At 44.1% G+C, this 20,000-nt stretch overlaps 1 protein-coding gene across 1 annotated transcript in view; it reads right to left on the bottom strand.

The window, feature by feature from the left end:
* LOC107387671 (calcium-activated potassium channel subunit beta-4) overlaps positions 1 to 20,000 on the bottom strand; it is a 37,181-nt gene that overhangs the window by 15,995 nt on the left and 1,186 nt on the right. Inside the window, exon 2 of the mRNA XM_015962783.3 lies at positions 7,414 to 7,584. Coding sequence (XP_015818269.1) covers positions 7,414 to 7,584 — 171 coding nt within the window. The remainder of the gene's footprint in view (positions 1 to 7,413; positions 7,585 to 20,000) is intronic.

The raw sequence follows: 20,000 nt of genomic DNA, 5'->3' as shown, positions 1-20,000 counted from the left end.
GGTTGAGCAAAAATAGTTTTGTACGGGAGAGAACACAACATTCCCAGCAGAGGAAATCTGCTGGACACCCGACTGTCTATTGGACCTCTGACACTGACCGTTCCCAACGTTACACTCCCGATCCGATTCCGAGTAATTTGATTTGAGTATCTAACGATACCGAGTCCCGATCCGATTCTTTTCAGAAAAAAATAATTCATTTTTAACGAAGCATTAAAATAAGAAAAATGGCAGCAAAAACAAGAAAGCATTAAAATAAGAAGAACAAACACATGAAAAGTGTTCTTCAAGTTTCACTTTCATTTATTTAGGAAGTACATGGGTAAATAAACTTGTTTATATTGTGAATATACTTAAAAGTAGCAGCGTTGCTCTTATTTCAAGTTCTTTACTCCCTCACCATGATAGCCTAGTGAACCAGACCAAATTCTTGCTTTGCAAACTTTGGTCTAGGCATGCTCCACTGGAACCTCCGCAGCTCCTACCAGGACTCTGGCTGGCCAATCACAGCTCTCTAGAGAGAATGTTTAACCTTTTTTTTGTAATTTGAACTGCTTTTATTTTCGATTTATTCACCATATTTAACTTTGTCATGTAATATGTTCAGCACCTTGGGCTACCCGACAGGGCTGCGGAAGGCGCTATATAAATAAAGCTTTGATTGATTGATTGATTGATTGAGGGGATTCAAACACATAAAGAGCTGTGATTGGTCCATAATGGTGGGCCAATCATAGTGCTCTATGTGCTTAGTGAACAAATCACAGAGCTTTATCCGCTTTGTGGGCCAATCAGGGCCCTCTATATGCCTGGTGGGTGGGATGATGCAACAGAGTGAAACAAGAGGATGTCACATTCATTGTCCAGTAGACAACGGTAGAACCCGCCCCACAACCGAGAGCCGCCAACAGAGCGTGGCCAGACTAATCATACATTTATTTAGTCTGGCTTGCCAGGCTATCAGCATGCAGCTGTAATGGGCAATGTTTGTTCACGTGACGGAGCAGGCAGGCGGAGCCTTGGCAAGCAGGGCAACTTTTCTCTGCATAACACCTGTAGCTAGGGCGCAGCTCCGGTGCTGCAGAACTAGAAACCCCCATGTTTTGCAGTCTGTTGTTAATTTCTCTTTGTTTACCTTAAATCCTCTAATATTAGCCTGTATTTAATTAACTGCCGGGTATCATATTTTGGTCGGTGTCGGAGTCGGCGGAGGTGAATAATGGCCGGTCTCTTATTGTGGCCGGGTGGAATGTGGTAACAAGCAAGTACGGGGGGCGGTTGTGTCATCGTCTCACTTTGGATTTGCCAGTGATAGACCGCGAGGGTAACTTTAACCGTGTGGAGACGAAGAGGAGGCGAAAATTTGATATCAAGTTCAAAGAGAACGTGCTGATTATGCTGCAGAACACTCTGGGGAGCAGTAGCAGGGGTTGTATGAACTAGTCCCTAGTCGACTTCACCGCTCTATAGTGACTTGTTATGCCTGTCATCGGCTAGTCGCTGTCACGTGATAATGACCGGCAAGATGCAGTCCACGGAAAAGACAGCAGCCTGCTGTCAGCAGGTGACAGGTGTTGCACCCCGATCCACAGCAGTGAAACGCATCAGGCACAAATAAAAGAATAAAAGACAGAAAACATCAAAGGAAATGAGCCGACATGAACGATCGCGTGTTAAATTAGTTTTTGAGGTGGTGACACCTGATTTGATAATGTTACTGTGGCCGTGCTCAGGACGCAGATGTCTGGAGCGCACGTCAACAATCAGAGCTTTTCATGCGCAAGCTGGTTAAGGTTAGGATGGGGGTGAGGGGAAGGTTAAACTGCAAGAGGGTAAAGGTCACAATTTGGTTAAATGTCCGTTTTACGGCGGGTGTCAGTACCGACGCTCTGGTCCAGCGCGTTGCCTCCCGTGGCCGGCGAGCAGCGAGCACTCCGCTGTTCTTGCGGTCGGTAGATCTTTTAGAACTGCAGTTCAAAGGTAACTCACGAGGTGAATATATATGAACCCAGGTAGCAGTTTCTCTTTAGGATTGAGAGGAGATGCAGGAAGATAATAAACAGACAGGACAGAAAAATAGTCAAATAAAAACAAGTTAGTTTTTGTACCTGCTGGTTGCAACAAACAGACACCATTGAAGGTAATCAGAAGTGAGGAACAGAAAATGAAATAATTATTTTAATGTTTAGAGCAGCAGGAACTCCGAGAGGCTGCAGGCGCATCAGTGCAGGGGGAGGGGGGAGAGGGCTGAAGCAGAAACTACTGTTGTTAAAAGAAATGTGTTTAACTTTGAAAATGTGGGCGCAATTTTAATTGTCAAAAACTCCAGCGAACCATTAGTTCATTTTGCTCAAATAGAAATTGAGGCCTGCCTCTAATACTGGCCCTCCTTCCAATAAAGGCCTGGAGCTTGATGAGCTTGAGTCAAATACAGGCCCGGGCCTGTATTAGAGGATTTACGGTAGTAGCATAACTTTCTCTGTTGGCTGGCTCTGTGTTTTTGTCTGACTTCACTGTGACTGTTAGAGGTAAACTGGGGTTTAATGGAGACCGGTGATTTGTTTTGTTGATGCCTGAAGGCAAAAGCCGACAGTGAAACTAGCTTGTTTGAAGGCAGTGAATCCTGGAGCTGTGTTCTTTCCAGCATGTCGAATGCCCAGTATTCACACATTACAAGTGTCTGTAGCTCTGCCGTTGCTGTCCACTTAAAATACCACCAAGCTGCAGATACTTCAGCTCTCCTGAGGAGACACGTTAGCTCAGTGTTAGCAGGCTTGCTAACAGCAGCACTTGGTGTCTCAGTCTCTGCCTGCTGTAAATTGTGTGACGTTAGTGTTGTTTTCATACAAGAAACAAATATGATTGATGTGGATGGACTTAAATTGGTGGACTGGAATTCAGTGTTGTGCCCGAACGCGTTCATGAATGATCGTTCGTGAATTTGTTCGTTTTTTTTTTCGTGAACGTGAACTGAACTCGTTCGAATTTTGCCTGACGAACGTAAAAGTGAGTGCGTTCGTCCTGGCATGCGTGAACGGAATTATGAATGCGTTCTTTTGCAGTTCTAGCTCCAGATCTCCACGGAGCTTTTCCGTAGCTAAGCCTAGCTAAAACATCCTGTTAACCATAGAGTGTACAAAAAGTAGAACCCGCAAATGCAGCCAAACATAGGCAGTAGCATTTGGTGCAGCGTCTACTCTTCTACGTCTACGCTGTATGCAGGAGTCAAAGTTCATTCAGAAAAGCTGAAAAGGGACTTAACTGAAAGATGATACATTTCTGAATGTTTTGCAATTTTAATATTGCACTTTGAGTTTGCTACCTCAGCCTACTTCCTAACATTGTTTAATAATTTCCCATAAAATAATGTTTTCCTCATGTTATTGAGAATATACTGTAGGGTAAAAACTGCAGCTGGGTATGAGTGTGGACTGAACGGTGCCAGCTGTTGGAAAATTATTCCATAAGTTATATATATGGGAGAAAAAAGAACTATGAACTAGTTCGTTTTTGGAACAGTGAACTTAGTTCAAAATTTTTAAAATTATGAACTAAGAAACAAACTAGTTCATTTTAAAATGTATGAACTGAACTTTGAACTAGTTCGTTTTTTTAAACTAACTTTCCCAACCCTGCTGAAATTAAAACTGAGCCCTTTTTATTCTATTTGAAAATCTCGGTCTCAGGACTGAGATACCAGTCTACATGTGTTTTGTGGATTTGGAGAAGGCGTTCGACCACGTACCCCGGGGGGCCCTGTGGGGGTACTCTGGGAGTATGGGGTACCAGGCCCTCTGATCCGGGCTGTTAGGTCCCTGTATGACCGGTGGCAGAGCTTGGTCCACATTGCCGAGCATGTTTCCAGTGAGAGTTGGACTCCGCCAAGGCTGCCCTTTGTCACCGATTCTGTTCATAACCTTTATGGACAGGATTTCTAGGAGCAGCCAAGGTGTGGAGGGCATCCGTTTTGGTGGCCTGAGGATCAGGTCTCTGCTTTTTGCAGATGATGTGGTCCTGTTGGCTTCATCAGAACGTGATCTTCAGCTTTCGCTGGAGCGGTTCGCAGCCGAGTGTGAAGCAGCTGGGATGAGAATAAGCTCCTCTAATTCTGAGACCATGGTCTTGAGTCAGAAAAGGGTAGAATGCCTTCTCCGGGTCAGGGATGAGGTCCTGCCCCAAGTGGAGGAGTTTAAGTATCTCGGGGTCTTGTTCACGAGTGAGGGAAAACTGGAGCGTGAGATCGATAGGTGGATTGGTGCTGCGTCTGCAGTGATGCGGGCGTTGTACCGGTCTGTCGTGGTGAAGAGAGAGCTGAGTCAGAAGGCGAAGCTCTCGATTTACCGGTCGATCTACGTTCCTACCCTCACCTATGGTCATGAGCTTTGGGTAGTGACCGAAAGAACAAGATCACGGATACAAGCGGCCGAAATGAGTTTCCTCCTGCTAATCCTCCACATCGAGAGGAGCCAGTTGAGGTGGCTCGGGCATCTGGTCAGGATGCCTCCTGGACACCTCCCTGGTGAGGTTTTACGGGCACGTCCAACCGGGAGGGGGCCTAAAGGTAGACCCAGGACACGGTGGAGGAGCTATGTCTCTCACCTGGCCAGGGAAGGCCTTGGGATTCCCCCGGAGGAGCTGGCCCAAGTGGCTGGGGAGAGGGAAGTCTGGGCCTCTCGCCTTAGGCTACTGCCCAACTCCGGATAAGCGGATGAAAATGGATGGATGGATGGAAATCCGATTTATTTCTCCTGATTCTGATCCTTTCAAAAACATGTGATCGGGCCTGATTTCTGATCACATGATCGGATTGGAGCATCCCTAGTTTGAGGTCAAAGTTCAGAGAATTTATAGCAAATGAAGTGTGAGATAAATTTCTTGGTTCAAAAATAATTGAGTCAGTCTTGAACTCATTTAGTCTGAGAAAGTTAGCCGCTAACCATCGCTTCATGGGATTCATCTAAAAGTGAGTGAGTCTGTGTTTGGTCCAATTGTCGCCAGACAGATCAGGAAATCGTCAGCGTAGATATGGTAACTGATACCAGACCTCTCAAAAGTCGTTACCAAAGGGAGAATATAGGTGCGAAATAGGGGGGGGGGGGGCCAGAACAGAACCTTGAGGCACCTCCCCCAATCAAATGGGAGAGTGGGTGAGGCACAATCACAAATCTGCACACTGAAGGGCCTATTTGAACCACTTGTTTTGGGCGACTTCTGCCGATGTCAATCCCTACCATGTTACAACCAGTCAGTGTGAGTTCACCAAAAGTTCCACTCAGCAACTCTACCAAGCCATTTCCAGTTCCTACCCCAGCTCAGGTACTCTGTTAGTTTCTGAAAATGGTGCTTTGGTCGGACCGTTGAAGTGGAAGCACGCAGGAAGCTCTGGTAAAATGACCCGGGAGTTCTGATTGTGGAAACACGCCTCATGTTTCTCAGCTAGCCGGGGAGGGAAGTCTGGACCTCTCCACCTGGGCTGCTGCCTCTGCGACCTGACCCCAGATGGATGGACGGTTGTGAGCGTGTCCCTGCTCTCTGCTCTACATGCTCGTTGGGTTTTTTGTATTCGAGGGGAAACTGGTTTTAGTTCAGATGGCAGAAAACAGCACAGCCTCCTTCGTTTTCATCCTCTCCCTCTGAGAGACGTTAGAGGTTTTCTGAATGAAGCGTGACTCGTCTCCCTCTCTCCACATCATGGTCTCCATGGCGACGGGGTGGCACAGATGACGAGCCTCTATATTTACTCTGTTGCTGTAGTGACAGTTGAGAGCTCCACCAAGGCTGAGGGAGAGTAAACTTCTGTGTTGATGTGGAGCTCTGCGGTGGGGGAGGCTGGGCTCCTCTAGGAGGTCAGAGAGCTGACACCTGAACATTACAACCTCAGGAGAACATCAAACACTTCATCAGTTGTTGTTTCTGCTCAGAATAAAGACCTTTGATTTACCATCCTGTCACCTTTTTACCCAGAATCCCCTGTTTCCTCAGGCTGGCGCTAGGCTGACCTCCTGATCTGAACGTGTGACACCTCTGCCTGAAGCTTCACGACCTGATGAATAATGGAGACGTTATTCCTGAACTCCGTAATCCGTCTGGATTCATCTGGATGAGCTGCTGCTCAAACCAGGAATTTCAGATGATTCCAAAATGTTTTTCCTCTGACAGACTTCATTTCTGCTCCTGATCAAGACCAAAGCAGGATCCTGCTTTAGCACTCCAGAAGATCTGATTTCAGAGCTCCGAGAGAAGACCTGCAGGGTCAGAGGTGTGGCACCGTCAGCTGTTTGCTGTTGTTGTTGATGATCATCTGTTTCTGCGCTTCATAAAAATCAGCTGGAACAAAAAAAACTACTCCAGCATCTCCACAGAGGGAACACACACACACACACACACACACACACACACATTTATATGAAGGGTTTCTGACTGCAGCCTTTGACACTGTTGACCATGACCATGGGGCAATGGTGACACAGGAGTTAAGCCCCCCCCCTTCAGCCCATTTTAGACCAAGCAGGTAAACGACACAGCATTTCCCCCATCCAACCAGCAAAATAAGGTCCAAAAACAACATTACGCTACATTACACAGACACCGGTGGGGCGCTAGGACCAAGCAGAAAACAACCACTTGTGTTGAAGCCTGTTCCCATTAGAACTGTCTATAAGCTCATCTATTGTCTCTGCTGATACTCGCTAACATGTGATTGGTCGCTCCTGCCAAATGTGAACTTGACATTTCTGCATTCCTGACATCGCATAAAAGAGCATCTAGGCTGTAGTTTTATACATACTTTTGTATACTTACAGTAAAGACCCAACCCCCACCCCCCCATGCATCCATGCACAGAGGACACAACTAAAATTCAGAGAGTCGAAATGGTTAAACATCTGTTAACATGAGGCTCAGGTTGAGGCCTTCCCTGGAGCTAGCTCCTAGCACTAGCTCTGATACCCATGCTACCTGACAATCAAATCTTATTACTCATAATTTCAGGCATCTAATACACTTAAACAGAAGAGTTACAAAACAATTCACCCCCTCAGAGGTGTCACGAGTGTGAACTAGATCTATTAAACCTAGGATGGTTTCTGAACCAGGCTGTAAACATGTTTATTTCTGCTGTGAAATGGCTTTTTTTAACATGGGAGTCAACGAGGATTTGCTCTCTTCTGCTGCCAGTCCCTAGTGGATGAGGGTGGAACTGCAACTTTTGCCACTTCTGTGTTGGGAGCAGTTGTGGATTCGTGGGGTGACCCCTTGGTCTCTCCAAAGACAAACTCATTTCTCTGTGAACTCTGTCGAGTCCAAACCAACAGAGAGGATTTAAATCTGCTGACAGCAGGGCTGTTCTACGCTGGCGTGTTTAGTGACCTCACACAGAAGAGGATTCAGCCTTCTGCGTTCCCACGTGTTTACCTTCGGATTGAGGACCAGCTGGTGCTCGTTGTGATGCAGCAGAGCCACAGAGTTGGACTCAGAGTTGTTCACAAAGACCTGGAGGCAGGGGTAGAGGGCCGTCCCCTTACAGTCAGCTCCACACGTAAAAACACATTCAAACATCTCCTCAGGACGCAACACAGACACCACCTGGAGGGAGGAAATGAAAGATTAACAGAAGCACCAAACATCCAATCACCCGCAGGGGATTCAGCGGCTCTAGCGCCAGGTTTTTAAACCAGAAACCATGTAGATCAACACCCAAACTACTCCGGATTAATGCACATAATACAGTGGATTAACACCCCAACTGCCAGATTGATACACAAAATACCTCAGATTAACACACTCTACCACAGATAAATACCACAGATTAACTCATAGATCACCATAGATTAACACACAAGTTAAAGTAAATGACACCCAAAATGATGTAGAGTAACACTCAAATTACCACAGATTAACTCCTAAAACAGCACAGATTACCAATGAAGACCCATGGGGGGGGGGGCCCATTTTGCAAAAGAGCAAGCATTCTCTGCAAATGTGTGAAGGATGCACAAGAATCCAGCGTCGCACGCATCGGGCACCCTCAGTCCAGGCAGGAGGAGCGCCTTGGGGGGTTGTAGAACCCTAAGAAGGCACTATGCTAGTACAGACCATGTACTATTTAGCATAATGAACTGATAAGTAAGTTCAGGTGAGATATTTACTTTGTGAAGTGCCTTGAGACAACTCTTGCCACGATTTGATGCTTTATAAATAACCTGAACTGAATTAAATCTATGAAGCCTACATGGACTAGGGCAGTGATTCCCAATCCTCAGGGCCCACTGTCCTGCATGTTTTCCATGTTTCCCTTTAGAACACCAGTGTTTCCCTGCAGCCACGCCTGACTTAAATGAATGAGTGATGAACAGACATTGGCAGCACTTGATGTCCTCATGAGGAGGCGATGTACACCAGGTGTGCTGAAGCAGAGACACGGAAAACATGCAGGTCAGGACCAGGGCCCTGACGTATCAAACATTCGTAGAAATAATCCTAAATTCCTTCCTATGAACAAAATCTAGAACGTTCATACCAACGGTAAAACTCCTGATTTCCATCCATCCATCCATCGTCTGAACCCGCTTTGTCCACGTAGGGTCGCCGGGGGGTGGGGGTGGGGGTGGGGGGTCTGGTGCCTATCTCCAGAGGTCAATGGGCAATCAGGCGGGGTACACCCTGGACAGAGAGCCAGTCCATCACAGAAACTCCTGATTTATGAAACGTAACGATTAATCCCACCTGTGCTGCCCAGGTGCTCGTGTCCGTTCTCAGTCATTTACATACAGGAAGGCCCTCAATTAACCATATTTGGTCACGCTACGTCTGCAGCACGCAAGGGAATTCCCACGTTCTACCCGGAAAAAAGAAAACTTGTGAGATGGAGACACTTTCTGCCGAAGTGCAAACGAACCAAACGAGTAGCAGAGTTTCTAACCGCGGTCAGGACGAGGAGAGGTTCCTGTCAGGAATAAATAAAACTTTAGTCTGATGAACCGTAGAGTAACGGGTTCTCGTTTACATTTAAGGAGTCCTTCTGGATGGAGTTCGTTTTATTAGCAAATGTCTGAGTGCAGCCTCTCAGCTGTCATTCAGTCTGGTTACCATGACAACGTGTGTGTGATGGGAGCAGAGGAGGTTCTGGAGGTTCTGGTAGATGTAAAATAAAACATGGACCGGAATCAGATTTGTGCGGTTTACCTGGGATTCCAAATCCCAGCATGGCTCCAGACGGATCTGCCGTCAGCGCGCTCACGCGTTTCCTCCAGAGGAGCTCTGACAGGTCCTTCATAACAGTATAGAAATGATCTTTTATCTAACAAGGACAAAAATATAATACAATTACATTAAAAATAATATTAATTATTTAAAAAGATTAAAAACATCATAAAAACTGGAACAGATTACAAAAACGCCACATCCGTTCTACAGAGTCAGATTCCCGTCGGGTGTTGCAGCACCAGTCATGCGACTCAGCACCAGTCGTGTGACTCAGCACCAGTCATGTGACTCAGCACCAGTCGTGTGACTCAGCACCAGTCATGCGACTCAGCACCAGTCGTGTGACTCAGCACCAGTCATGTGACTCAGCACCAGTCGTGTGACTCAGCACCAGTCATGCGACTCAGCACCAGTCGTGTGACTCAGCACCAGTCGTGTGACTCAGCACCAGTGTATGACTCAGCACCAGTCGTGTGACTCAGCACCAGTCGTGTGACTCAGCACCAGTCATGTGACTCAGGACCAGTCGTGTGACTCAGCACCAGTGTATGACTCAGCACCAGTCGTGTGACTCAGCACCAGTCGTGTGACTCAGGACCAGTCTTTGACTCAGCACCAGTGTATGACTCAGCACCAGTCGTGTGACTCAGCACCAGTCATGTGACTCAGGACCAGTCTTTGACTCAGCACCAGTGTATGACTCAGCACCAGTCGTGTGACTCAGCACCAGTCATGTGACTCAGCACCAGTGTATGACTCAGCACCAGTCATGTGACTCAGCACCAGTGTATGACTCAGCACCAGTCATGTGACTCAGGACCAGTCTTTGACTCAGCACCAGTGTATGACTCAGCACCAGTCATGTGACTCAGCACCAGTCGTGTGACTCAGCACCAGTCATGTGACTCAGCACCAGTGTATGACTCAGCACCAGTCATGTGACTCAGCACCAGTGTATGACTCAGCATTAGTCATGTGACTCAGCACCAGTCATGTGACTCAGCACCAGTGTATGACTCAGCACCAGTCATGTGACTCAGCACCAGTCGTGTGACTCAGCACCAGTCGTGTGAATCAGCACCAGTCATGTGACTCAGCTGTTTTTCCACTGAAATATAAAATAATTAGTGGATGAGGAACATGTGTGGATGACTGAGACCTTCGGTGGTCCCGTTCTACCATTAGATGTTCCTACACATGGTCTGAAGTTGTCTGGTGTTTAGGAACATTTCCACCCACAGATACAACATGATGAACACCACACAGTGTGTACGTTAGTTCCTACGCCTGATTTACGCACAGACCCGTGTCTAAGCACGGTCGCTACACGACGGTCTGGGTTGGGCTCAAGAACATGGAGGCTTGACTTGGCATACTTGGTGCAGATTTAGAGACAAACAAGAAGATCATCAGCCTGTTATTTTCATCTGAACAACGCGTTCAACAAGCTGCTAAAAGCTCATCTGGTGATTTCTGGGATATTTGAGCAGATACCAGAGTAGACTTCCTCACTGGCTCCTTGGAGTAAAAATAAAACCGCTGCAGTCACCAGAGTGATGCGGTAAGCTAGCAGCCTGATAAATTATGCTTCATACATTTATCATCGTCAGCGAAGTGCATGCCGTGGAGGCCGGTGATTTATTTCATGCAGGTTTAAAACAGTTTTAAAGACGTACGGCGATGCAGCATGACGGGCTGAACAGAGACTAATCCCCTTTGCACTGACAACAAAAATAAGATTACAGTAAGTAAATTAGAGGCGGTCTGAGGTTTGTTAAGCACACATTTGAAGCAATTAAGCTTCCTGTCAAAGCAATGCTGGTTGTGAGTGGTATGTCTTGTAAGGATGAGCTGCTGTGATCAAAACGTCTGAAAGTTAAAGGTTAACCAATAAGAGCTGATTACAGGTCAGTTCTTCAACTTCAGTTTATTCTCTCATCTGAAGATGGAAGCTCAAAGTACTTAAATAAATGGCCTGTGTGTGACATGGCGCCTTCTAGAGTCCTAGAACCCCCCAAGACACTTTACAACATAATCACATGACCAATAGATGTGCATGGAGACTTCTTCTCCTGGCACTCACAGAGCACAGACGCTTCTGCTTTGCTCCCTTATCTTTTTTTCCCAAGGCTCTTTGTCCTGTCTGCCCACAGAGCACTTCTCTGCATTTCTTCTGAAAAACCCTATTTTTTAGAATGGATTTAATTAATTGGTCATTCAACGCGATTGATAAGATTTTTTCTACGATGAGAACGGAGGAGAGGGCTCCCACTTGCCCTCATGGGACACACGCAGCGGGATATATGCTCCATTCCTGGAAGGAGTGGAATGTCATCTGTCTCTCTCAGCTGTCCATTGAGGACATTGAAGATGTGTGGATGTTTGGCCTGATGATCACTGGATTTCTTCTGATTGGACTGGGAGGATATCTGGTTTTCCGAAAAATTGGGATGACGGGAGCGATTGGAGGGCGACCCGCATCCATGGACGGCACCGTCCGGGCGGAGACCTCACAGACTGTGACTTTACTCGAGGTGAATCGTAAGCTGGACAATGTTCTAGCTGTGTTACCGGTATTAGTGCGCAAAATGGATGTCGTCTCGGAGAGGGTCACCGGACGGTGTGGAGATGTTTAATAACTCGAATTGGCTTCACTGAAGGACTGGAATGATCAGTTACAGACTGAAGGCAGAGGGGAAAATTTATCTCTGCCTGACCCAAACACAGTCTTGTTAACCAAATCTGACGCCAAGGCAGCCTTGAAGCTGCTAACAACAACCCCCACGAAGGAAAGAATGCAGACAGATGCTGTGGAAACCAGCCCCCCCCCCCCCCCCCCTCACCCGCCTTCAGATTGTGGACTTCTGCATAGCGAGGCCATCAACCTGCAGGAACTAAAATGTGCTCTGTGCTCCTCCCAAGATCTCTCTGCTTCCTGTGGATACAGCTGGCTGAGCGCCACACAGGGCTGCTGGCCTTGGATAAACAGGATCCCAGCCCCCAGCATAGTCACAAAACAACCTCTCTCCTGCTTCGTTGCCTACAGCCTCTCCCCCAGGCTTCCCACTGCACGTCAAAGCGTCGTGGAACTGCCGCAAAACGTACTACGCAGCAATTAGCCGAGGTTATAGTGGACGAGTTCCTTTCCACCAGCAGCTAAGTGTGACGTTTTGAGCGCACCCCAGAAGCGAGGACACGCTATCATTATGCTCCGAGTCACTTCCCAAACACGTCAAACTCTGCAGTTAAGATCGGGTCAGACAGGAAGTTAAACACAAAAACAGTGTGGAACATCCGGAATCTTTCAAAATAAATGTCACTGAAAATAACACACAGATATTTTTTCATGCGTGCTGTCGTCTTTCTTCCTGTGTAATATTGTGTGTGTGGAAGTCTGGAATTATGTATGGCGTTGCAATTCTCCCGTGATTATGTGACATCGTGGGATCAGCTGTGTGGAACGCTTTCGCTCCCATTTCACGTCAGAGTTGCACCCGGTTGGGAACGAGTTTGCGGGTAGAACGCTGCTATTACGTTACGCGACCGCTTTCATGGCCAGCGGAAAGCAGTCATCAAGGTCTCATGCAGAAGGATGAGACTCTTTTTTTTAATGAAATGATTCTTATTTTGTCTCAAATTATTTCCTAACGTTACAAGTTATTTACAATCATATTCTGCTCATCTAAAGGGATTTAATAATGCCTTGACTGCTTCACAGTAAGGAATGGATCATCATAAATTTTTATTATTTCATGACTTATTTCAGATCTTAAATACACTAAATTAGTTTATTGATGATTTAATAATGATTTATTATCAGTTACATTCACGTGTTAATATCAGTATTTTAACAAATGAATGTTTGACTGATTTCCCTCTTTCCTGTTCACTCTCTCTCTCTCTTAACATTTTTTTAATCACAATTGCCTATTTTTGCTCATTTTAATATATTTTTAACCATTTTCTAAATGCTTTTTTATATTTTTACACTTTTTGTTTTTGTGAAGCGCCTCGTGATTTCTATCTTGAGAGGCGCTATAGAAATGATATTTTCTTCTTCTTCTTTAACTATTTATTTTATATATTAAATTAAATAAGCTTTGTAAGCATTTAAGAAATGGGAGTGTCGGAGGACTCTTGTTAAACGCATAAACAAATTTCTCAGAAGGAATGGGTACCTTTGGCATTTGAATCGATCCGGTACTAATTCCCGGTACCTAGGAATCGATACCGGTACTTAACGGTACCAATTTTCGATACTTTTGAGTGTTTATTATTTTACTTCTCTTTTATAATTAAATATATATTTTTCTCAATATATAACCATATTTGATAAATATCACGATAAATAACATACAACTGTTTGTATTTTAACATCGTCCTTGTAGTTTTATAAGCTGATAATTAAACTGAAGCAAACATCTTTACTGTGAACTAAATTTACTGTGTATCTTCATTCCTTTTGCCGTCTTTTTTCATTTGATTTTTCCTACTGGGAAGTTAGAGTTTCTGAGGAGAAAGCGAACGCACCATTAGCTGATAACAATGGTAGCAATGGAAGCTAACATATCAAGCTAACGTTATCTTAAAGAGTTTATTTAGCTGCTGGAGCAGATTAAAACGATGATGCCTCACACTTAGATTGTTGTCGCTGGTTTCATCTTCACCCAATCACCCGTCGCATTTAGTAAAGTGAAGCCAAACTTTAGAGCGCGTTCATGTTCTTCTAGTCGGAAATTCGGAGTTCCGAGGAGAAATTGAACGCACCATTAGCGAAACGGAAGCTAACATATCAAGCTAACGTTATCTTAAACATTTTATTTACCTACCGAAGCAGATTAAGATGAGGATGTCTCACATCGTTGTCGCTGATTTCATCATCACCCAGTTACCCATCACATTTAGTGAAGTGGACCCAAAGTCAAACTATTATAAAGCGTCGTTTCCCTGGATTAACCAAAGTTCCCAGTTTCATCAGCAATCCAATATTAAAGGATCAATAATATTGGTAATCCATATTTTATGGAATATTATATTTTATTGAATACCTTTATGTTCTATTAGTAATATACTAAAAGTAACCACCTACTAATCGTTACAATGCTAACTGCTAGCTGAATGGATGTAAAGGTTGGTGGGTGAGCGTCAGGAACGGATTGGGACAATAATTCATCCCAGTCGCCTTTTCTCCGTCCGTGACTTCTCCGACAAAACGGGGGACACGTCGGCCATTGGGAACTGTCCTGGTGCTGCTGAAAGACAAATCGCTGCTGCAGACGTGTTGCAAGAGCTGTGAACCTAGGGTTACATTATTATGGAACTAGGATTGGGACGATACTACATGTAACTTGTACCAAGCTTTGTAAGTTGTAACATGTTTTGTAACTGGGACTTTTGTTTTGTAGCATGTTATTCACATTTTGTAACACGTAACTTTCGTTTTGTAACAGGTAGATTAGTGTTGTAGCATGTAATTCTCATTTTGTAACATGTAACTTTTATTTAGTAATTTGCAGAAAAAAATCAATGCACAAGTTTCAAATCATACCTTTCAAAACACAAAAATCAAGTCTACAAGTACAAAACATTTTGTCCCAGTTCTAGCTTCCTTCCAACAGGAATTGTCTTGGACAGGAATCCAAGACTCGTGATTGGCTGGTCAGACAAAGCCTGTCATTGGTTCTTTGGGAAGGAAGCTAGAATTGGAACAAAATGATTTGTACTTGTAGACTTGAGTTTTGTGTTTTGAGGGTTGTGACTTGAAACTTGTACATTGATTTTTTTCTGTAAGTTACAAAATGAAAGTGTCATGTTACGTACCAAATGTTAGGTGTTACAAAACAAAAGTTATGTGTTACAAAATCGAGAATTACAAGTTACAAAATGTAAGTTACATGTTACAAAATATGTTATAGGCTACAAAGCTTGGTACAAGTTACATGTAATATTGTCCCAATCCTAGTTCCATACATTATGAAATGGGTCAAATTCACACGAGTGGAGGTGGGATTTCCTCCAGTCATGGGGTCATATTTCTAGGTAGATAAATGGCTCACAAAAATAACTTATGTTTCAGAAAAAAAACTCAATATTGCCAATGGCAACATTTAATCAAATATTGTTCCTATTGTTGCTCTAGAACACATATGTCAGAGTCAAGGCCCGCGGGCCAGATGCGGCCCGCGGAGCATTTTTATGTGGCCCGCGAGATAAATATAAAAAATATATTAAAACTGGCCCGCTGGCCGATTTTACTGCAGACTTCAACTCCCATGATGCTTTGCGGCGTCAGCGCGGAGGCGACGCGCCCCCTCCTTTGTGTTTTTTCCAGCCCGAGGCAGTCAGGGGTAGTTGGGTGTCTGCAGCTCCGCTGTCTCAGACAAACTACACTCCTCTCACTCAGCGCCGAGTTCACTCAGCTATTTTCTGACGTTGAAGCCCAGAAACGGAGATTCTAGCCGCTCAGTAATGTGTTCACGACTGAAAGAGAAAGTTTTCCTACTAACGTCCAGACAGAGCTGATATAACTCCAGCGAGCAGCAACACGCTCAAACCAGCACGGCTCTGTGGTTGTGTTTCCTCCCCGACACACAACAACGTGGTCAAGCTGCTCAGACATGTTCATCAGCACAAACCTATGTGAGCACCTGTTGTCATCTAATGTTGTCATTATTATGATGAAGATGAACAAAACAACAGGAGTCTCCTCCTCAGCTCAGATCAACCCCATGATGCAGGTATCTGGCTGGAACAGGTGAGCATCACAGTAAACCAGTGGAGCAAACTGAGCTTTAAATATGTTGGTTTGATGCTCTTTTTCTGCTCCAAAACATGAAAGTTAACAGGTGAGATGTTGCTTTTTCATTTAAGATAAAATGATATTTTTATGTTGTTGTTGGCCCGTGAGAAAAGATTTAACCTACAGTAAACAGGAAGTGGAAAGGCTGCAGATAGATGAATAGAATAGAAAATCCCTTTATTGTTCCTCAGTGGGGAAAGCTAGACGTCACAGCAGCGATGACACGTATTACAGGAGAAAAAAAGGAGAATAAAAATAAGAAAAATGAATAAACAACAAGAAAACATAAATCCTGAATAGATTTTAAAAATGCTGATTATACCACAAGTAATGAATACCACTGATGCCTTTTATTTAAAACCAACTTGCTCGTGTGTAATCTGGTTATTCCACATTCAGTGTTAATGCAGAAATATGTTTGTTTCCAAATTTAAAGGTTCAAAATTGCATAAATGTTGATAAAGAAAATGTGCAAATTTGCCGTCACTTTTTCAAAAAATATTAAATTTGGCCCTCGACTCCGTCCCAGAGTTTCATTTCGGCCCCGTGTGAGTTTGAGACCCCTGCTCTAGAAGGTAGATGGCCGTACAGCACTCTGGTTGACTGCTTTCTTGTGCCAGGTTTTCTCCTGCGTTCAAATTTGCGTGGCGGCTGCCTCCAGCTAATTTTGTGCCGCCCCAGCCTGATTTCACTCTGCCCCCAGCTATATGGATGTTATTTTAACTGCAGTTGCAGCGTTGTGCCACCACAGGGCGCTGTATCAGCAGCGGTGCACCGAAAAGCACTAAAATCGCTGCAGACAAAGATCTTTTCTCGCTGGTTGGTACATATCTATGGTTGGTGCTACTGACTTTGTGATTTTCCCCCAGGCTCTTCCATATCGGAGCAGGGCTGTACCTGTCTGTGTGTGTCTGTCTATTTTTAAACGTAGCACTGGTGCAACATCTTTGAATTTCTATTTTCTCCAGAACTTTATTGAACAAAAGTAAGTTACGTGTAAGAAAAATGCTTTTTACTGGCGCACAGAGTGGTCATCTGGATGCAGTGGAGGAAAATAAAGGAACCAGGAAAGGCAGAACCAAAGTTTGGGATCAAAAGTGCAGCTACACGCAGATTGGCTAATGCTAAAGCTAACGGGTAGCAGTCTCACGATCAAATGGAGCACAGAAAAGTATATGATGATGATGATGGTAAAACTAAAAAAGACTAAACTCTACAAGCGGATGAAAATTCCCCACCATCCTGTTTATTCTGCATCCTGCAGCGCTACGGATCAGGACCGCTGCAGATACGGGTCACATTACTGCTACAAGGCTAAGGCAAGCCGTTGTAGTATATAATTCACAATCGCTTCTATCTTTGAACATAATTTGAACTGGATTATTGCCAACCAGTACATAACAGACGTGCCACCATTACACTGTTAGCAGCTGAAATGACATGTTATCACCAATTCCAACACAAATGCATGTTAATGAAATGCATTATGTTTTACTGCATATATTTGTGTGTTATTTTGACTAAGAGGAGTGGGTTTAATACAAACCTAAGATGTTACTGAAATGTAGGTCAAATATATAAAAATATTCTAACTATAAATATCAGAAAATGGGAAAAGGGGAACTAAACACTAATCTAATGCATATGATTGAGCCTTTCATAATAAGAGTCTGTTATTTCAGCCTGATCATTTTGTTGTTTTATTCATATTTTTTAGCAGCAAACCAGTTTTGTTTCACTTGAAACGTTGTTAAATGTAATATTCTATTAACCAACAGAAGCTTAGATTAGAACACTTAACGAGAACATATTTAGCCTTTAAAAAGTGAGGCAGTTGAATGCACAGAGTACGCATGTGCTGGCGCACGGTCAGGATGGTACCACCTCTGCCTCAGTTTGAGCCAGGAGCCCTGTATATATGGTTAGTGTTGCGGTGACTCTTGTGTGAGGTTGTGTGGTTCTACCATCGGCTCTCGGTGCCTCGGGACCTTCGACAGCAGATGGATGACAGAAATCTGCACTCGCCAAGTTAAAGATCTACACGCTATGCTGCAAACGTTACAGGAGTAAGTGCATTATGGGCATTAATCAAGCTAGAGGCAGCACTTTCACTCTGACGGGACTGCATTCATCGAGTATTAAGATGCAGAAACCATACGAGGTGCAGCTGCTGCATTTAACTCCAGTAAAACTATAGAAGAAGAAAGTATTTTTATATTGTGCCTCTCACCATAAAACCCACAAGGCGCTTCACAAGAACAAAAAATTACTATTTTAAAATGATTCTAAAAGTGTTGTAATAAAAAAATGGGAAAAACGGAACATTTAAAAAAATGTGAAGGAAAAAAGAACAAGAGAGGGCAATGAGGGAACCGGAGAAAGGCAGAATCGGTAGAAACAGCAGCATGAAGAGACACTAGTGAGGAAGAAGAGGATGAAGAGGAGGTCCCACCCAAGCACGTCACTAGGATTGAGATATAGGGGGGGCTTAGCCCCAGGAGGTTGACCTTGAACATTTTTTTCACACCCTGCAAAAACTTTGTCAATTAATTCATTACATGAAGAACATTTAACAAAACCAATTTTTTTTACCACTTTCTTTTCCGTTCCTACCTTTGTGCATTTTCTCTCTTCTTTTTATAAAAAAACACTTAATCAGTTCATTAGTGGGGTCTATGTTGAAGAAAGATTTTATATAAGTCCATTAAAAATTAGATATGTTATATTTCCAAATAAAGCTATTCACTTCAGTCTACTGCACTTAACAGGGGGAAATGTTGCAGTAATTTGTTTAATTTGTTTAATTACAACTTGCTTGATTATAAATGTTACTGAAATATGACAAAGAACAAATGAATAATTGTCAAACTTTTATTCTGCCAAATGAGTGTGCAGTTGACAGTTTTAATATATGAATAACACTGATATGATATGGAATAAAGGAGACAAAATAACAGTATATATAAAAATTAGGGCTGGGACTTAATTAAAAATTTTAATCTAATTAATTAGAGGCTTTGTAATTAATTAATGTAAATTAATTGCATTTTAATTGTTCAGGAAAATGTGCTCTCAAAGCAAAACTTAATTAAAATTATGAGACAGAGAATTAAACATTAGACATAGTTATTACTGTAAAACTAAAGCTTTTAATAAAAAAATGCAAATCAACTAAAATTTATAATTACAAATAGAAAACGCCTGCAAAGGGTTCCTGAGCCTTTAAATAGTTTCTCTGTCTAGTTGAATGACTGAAATTAATTTGACTTTGCACCAGATTGTTATGAAGCCCCCCTAAAACGGACCTAACGACGTCAGCGGTCCCACCAAAGCCTGAACAGGTGAGTTTAAAGGAGACCACTGAGTCCACTGATCTCAGGCTCAGGGGGAGAGAGGTCCAGAGTCTGGGGGCCACAGCAGCAGATGATCTGTCACCTTTGACCTTTAGCCTGGTGCTGCACAACCAGTAGGCTTTGATCACTGGACCTCAGGGACCTGCTGGGGGTGTAGGGACTAAGAAGATCACCAATGTAAGATGGTGCTTGTCCATGTAAGGCCCTAGAGACCAGAACCAGGATCTTGAAATGAACCCTGAAGTTGACTGGCAGCCAGTGAAGCTGGAGGAGAAGCGGGGTGATGTGGGTGTGTTTGGAGGACTTGGTCAGAAGCCGAGCACAGGCGTTCTGAACCACCTGTAGACGGTTCAGGGAGGTTCTGCTCAGACACGCGGCGCCAGTGTTCAGCATGTCTCGCTTCCGTCAGCGTGCCCCAGGGCAGCTGTGGCTACTGTAGCTCATCATCACCACTGGTCAGTGTGTGTGTGAATGGGTGGATTGTGTTGTGAAGAGCCTTGGGGGGTTATAGAACCCTAAAAAGGCACTACACAAATACACTCGTGCAACAGCTTTTCCACTTACCGCTCATCCACCTTCCCTGGAACCCCGACCTGACAACCCCTTCACATGCAACCTCCTCAAGCTGCCCAGTAAGACCTCCA

This window comes from Nothobranchius furzeri, chromosome 1, assembly GCF_043380555.1.
Source record: "Nothobranchius furzeri strain GRZ-AD chromosome 1, NfurGRZ-RIMD1, whole genome shotgun sequence".
Taxonomy (NCBI): domain Eukaryota; kingdom Metazoa; phylum Chordata; class Actinopteri; order Cyprinodontiformes; family Nothobranchiidae; genus Nothobranchius; species Nothobranchius furzeri.
The sequence above is the reverse complement of the archived record's forward strand: the minus strand, read 5'-3'. Positions and strand labels throughout refer to the sequence as shown.